The sequence below is a fragment of the Piliocolobus tephrosceles genome, unplaced genomic scaffold (genome assembly GCF_002776525.5).
Source record: "Piliocolobus tephrosceles isolate RC106 unplaced genomic scaffold, ASM277652v3 unscaffolded_6171, whole genome shotgun sequence".
In the NCBI taxonomy this organism is placed as follows: domain Eukaryota; kingdom Metazoa; phylum Chordata; class Mammalia; order Primates; family Cercopithecidae; genus Piliocolobus; species Piliocolobus tephrosceles.
Window position 1 is genome coordinate 1 of NW_022333354.1, and position 4,672 is coordinate 4,672.

The following is a 4,672-nucleotide window of genomic DNA, read 5'->3' on the forward strand; positions in this document are numbered from 1 at the left end:
GGTCTCATTTTGTTGCCCAGGCTGGTCTTGAACTCCTGGGCTCAAGTGATCCTCCCACCTCAGCCTCCCAAAGTGCTGAGATTACAGGCATGAGTCATTATGCCCAGCTCAATACCTGTTTTTTTTAAACATGAACATTCACACAAATATGTAATGGATACTTCCCAGTTGTTGCCTTATTGAGGAAGCAGTACACAGGAAGGGTTAAAAGCATGGATCTTGGCATCAAACTGCTTGAATTTGAATCCCACCTCTGATATTTCTTCTTGTTTGACCCTGGACAGGTAAAATGGTTTAAAATGATACCTATAAGGTTGTTGCACTGATTCAACGAGATAATCACTGTAATGCAGTTAGCACAGGGCCCAATAAATGGTTCATTTTACCTCCTACACATCTCTGGAATCCACTCACTTCTCACCATCTCCTCTGCCACCTCCCCTGGCTAAGGCGACCATCATTCCTGCCAATTTTAGCATCTCCAGTCTCTTCCCCCTCCCTTCTGTTTTCAGCACAGCCGTCAGAACATCTATTTAAAATGCAATGTTAACTATGTCACTACCCTACTCAAATCCCTGCCATGGCTCCCCACTGCTTATAGGAAAAATCCCAGAGTTTGGGGCCTGGCATTCAAGGCTCCGCCTGATCTGGCCTCAGTGATTTCTCCCACCTCATCCGTCAACAGTCTCCCTTCACTCTCTATGACCTTCCCATGACTTGCTGTTGCCACCTAACTCCAGCCCAGCCACTTTAAGCCTTTATTTCAAGGCCTAATGTAACTCAATCTTCTCAGTCCTAGTCTCCAATTCTGGCTTCCCTCAAATTTCAGTCCTGGCTTGATTGGCACAAATTATACAAATGAGAAACCCCTGCTCTGAGAGCTGGGAAGAGCTCCTCCCCGCCTGGTGGTCTCATCCTGCACCACTCCCAGTGCTACCTTCAATTCCTCTGGAGTGGGGCTGACTCCCACTTTGGATGAGACCTGTCCCGTGTTTCAGCCAGCTCAGTTTGTCCCGAGAGAATCCCAGAGCTGGTGCCTGGCACATAGTAAATGCCTGATAAGCCTTCACTGAGCGAATGTAACCCCAAAGGCTGGGTGAGGAGTAAAGCTGGGGCAAGAAGCATAGAGGACCTCTGGGATCTGTGTGGGATAAAAGTAGGTTACTCTTAGGTGGTGTCAGGACAGCCAGGTGGGCCCTGTGTGGGTTCCCCAGGGCTGGGAGCCCTGCCCTTTGCTGTCACCTATGTTGTCTACTGATGGAGGATTTAGGTTTTCTTTTCTTTCTCAGGCAGAAGGTGGGAGATGGGAGACAGAGCGATCTCAATTTAGCCGCTCTAAAATTCCTGTTACCGTCAGAGGACCCCTCTGCCTAAGATGCATCACATACCAGGGCGATTCCAACCTCTAGGACTCTTCCCTGGCAGGACTGTCCTCTGGGTTTCCTTGTCCTTTCCTTCTCATCTGTCTACCCTTCCTAGTTTGACCTGGCTGAGCCCTGGTGAAATCTCTGCCTTTCCTCCTCTCTGGGTCCAAGCACCTTTTCACATCCTCTCTCTCCCCTTTCCTCCATCTCTGTCCAACGCCCTCCCCCTCCCCCTTCCCCCTCCTCCACTCTGCCTCCAGCTTTTTTTGGCTGCTGTCTCTTCTTCCTCCTCCTCCTCCTCCTCCCTCCTTCCCTGACGCTGAATAATCAGGCCTGGCTGTCCTGGTTTCTGGAAATACCCGTGTGTGGGCAGTGGCTCAGGGTAGGAACAGGGGATGGATGGATGGGGGCCCCCAGGCAGCCCTGTCCCCCAGTGCAAAGACAACAAAATCCAGGGGTGTGGTCCATGCCTGTCTCCTGTTGGGGAGGGGAGGGCAGGAGGTTTATTGAGCAGTTGGGGAGGGGTGAGAATTCAGAGGGCGTGGACGCAGGCCATCTCGTCTCCCAAGTCCTCCTCGTCGAAGCGGGAAAGGATGGACTCCTCGTCGCTATAGAGTGAGCTGGTTCCCTGTGCCAGCAGGTCACTGGCAGCACTGTCCATCTCATCCAGTGTCAGGCGACATGCATCTGCAATCTCCTGCTTGGCCAGGGCCACGAAACGTGGGTCTCGAGCAAAGAGGCCCAGACCCTCCGATATGAGCACCTGGGGGCACAGGTGGGATCAGTGTTGACCGAGGGCACACTGTGCACAGAAGGTTCAGTGTGGATAAATGACGTGCCCATGAGGGCATGTAGGGAAGCCAGTAGGGGACAGGGGTGAGGAGAGGTCGTAGGGCAAAGGGATATCGACATGCACAACGTAGGACCCGGGGACTCCTTTCCTTCCTCCTCCAGTACCCACGTCCTCCCCTTCTCCCCCATCCATCTTGTCTATATGCCACCTGGACTCACAGCCTCCACCAAGCTGTCGGCACTGCCCCTCTTCCCATGGCTGGGGTCCGAGTGGGTTCCAGGCACGTGCAGACAAGTGAAGGTGCGCAGTGGGCCACTGGATCTGCCGAGGTACCCCTCCCCCGCTGCACCCTCTTCCACCAACAACAGAGGAGCATACAGGAGCCGACCCCGCTGAGGCGGTGTTGCCCAGGAACCCTGAGCCACAATAAACATCAGAGGGGCAGGGATGGCTAAGTAGGGTATGAGGGTCTAGGACTCACTGCTGTGCCTACTCCTTTCCTTCAATATACAACTGGAGTGAAACTGAATGGGTATAAGTCAGGCTTGAGTTTATTTATGTAAGAGCGCAGAAGGTATGGGTTTAAATGTCAGCTCTGCCAGTTACTTCCTGCATGATCTGGGGTAAACCTCTCTGGGCCTCAGTTTCCTCACAAGTACAGTGAGCATTGTGTGCATTCATTCATATGTGTCCTGTTCTTCAGAAGGCTCTGAGGCCAGGCACGGTGGCTTATGCCTGTAATCCCAGCACTTTGGGAGGCTGAGGTGGGTGGATCACCTGAGGTCAGGGGTTTGAGACCAGCCTGGCCAACACGATGAAACCCCATCTCTACTAAAAATACAAAAATTAGCCAGGCATGGTGGCAGGCACCTGTAATCGCAGCTACTTGGGAGGCTGAGGCAGGAGAACCGCTTGGACCCAAGAGGCAGAGGTTACAGTGAGCCGAGATCTCAACACTGCACTCCAGCCTGGGCAACAGAGCAAAACTCTTCCTCAAAAAAAAAAAAAAAAAAGGGCGTGATACGTGCTGTGTTTGAGAAATTCAGCCTAGGCTGCCCCCACCTCTCCAGACCCCAGACCCCAGCACCACCTCCACAGCCTCACCTGAGCCCTATTGGGCCCTGAATTTCGCCCACGATGATAGGTGCCTGGGATGGGTAAATCCTCACAACTGCCCTGGCGCTGCAGACACTGGATGGTGAAGGAGGGCTTCCGACCTGGGGGTGGGTGGGGCACCAGGGGCAAGTAGCAATGTCAGTGTTTCCCCAGATCTCTGTCCTGCAGGTCCTTGGGGGCCCCTTGGATCCATCCCTGCTCTCACCTGCAGGTGTGGGGGGCAGCAGACGGCGGCGTGGTGCAAGGTGCCCATCCATGTATCTCTGAGCTCTGTGAGGTGGCAAAAGGACTGGGCACGGGGGAGTCCCTGCCTGCTCATCTAGGTAGGAGAGCCTGTGTGGGTGGGAGGGCCAGGGGTGAACTTGGGTCTGGGTCTGGGTCTGGGCCTGGGAGATGGGGCACCAACAGTCCTCCTCGACCCAGTTCCCACCCCTCCCCCGCCCCAGCTCATGGATTCATCCCATGTGGTATGGCCAGTGTACCGATCAGGGACTTCCTCATCCTCATCCTGCTTGTCTTGACCTCTGGTTCCCTTGGGCTGAGAATTTCCTTCTTCTGGGATGGTGAAAATGAGAGCCCCAGAGCCTCTCCTGGGGAAAGTGAGGCACGTTAGGCAGACCAGATCCCTCAATATGTGGCCCTGGGCCACTGGTTCCTCTCCTACCATGCCCCAACCCTTACAGAAACACCGGGCTTTCGGATTTTGTTGTTGTTGTTGTTGTTGAGGACAAGTCACATAAAATTAACCATTAACCATTTTAAAGTGACCATGGGCTTTTGTTTAATAGATGTCCATCTCATTAGAAGGACCGAAAGTTTCAAAAAAATCAAAGTTGACCTGTAGAGAGATGCCTTCAACACAAAACTGGGCATGTATTAGGAGTGGAGGGCGCCTGTAAAAGCTAGGCACTTTATTTTTTTATTTCTATTTTTTATTTTCTGAGACGAGGTCTTACTCTGTCACTCAGGCTGGAGTGCAGCAGCATGATCTCAGCTCACTGCAGCCTCAACCTCCCAGGCTCAATTTATCCTCCCACCTCAGCCTCCCAAGTAGCTGGGACTACAGGCATGCACCACCATGCTCAGCTAATTTTTTTATCTTTTGTGTGGACGGGGTCTCATTATGTTGTGCAGGCTGGTCTTGTACTCCTGGGTTCAAGCGATCCTCCCACCTTGGCCTCCCAAAGTGCTGGGATTACGAGTGTGAGCCACCATGCCTGGGCAAGCTAGACACTCTAAAAAAGTTTTTTTAAAATTTTTCTTTCATCTGCCTATGTATTGTCTAAAAGCTAAGTGCTCAACATGCATTACCTCATTTCATCCTTTCTTTATCCCTGTGAAGTAAGTGCTTTATCATACCCCTCATACAGGTGAGGAGACTGAGGCCCATAGAAACGAA

At 52.5% G+C, this 4,672-nt stretch overlaps 1 protein-coding gene across 1 annotated transcript; it reads right to left on the reverse strand.

Moving 5' to 3' along the window:
- Positions 1-1,822: 1,822 nt before the first annotated feature.
- Positions 1,823-3,863, reverse strand: LOC111532921 (voltage-dependent L-type calcium channel subunit alpha-1F-like; the record flags this gene model as incomplete). Its single annotated transcript, XM_023199879.1, has 5 exons — positions 1,823-2,127; positions 2,376-2,573; positions 3,262-3,374; positions 3,479-3,606; positions 3,756-3,863. Coding segments are annotated over 5 exons (778 nt in total), but the record flags the coding sequence as incomplete, so codon positions are not given.
- Positions 3,864-4,672: the final 809 nt, after the last annotated feature.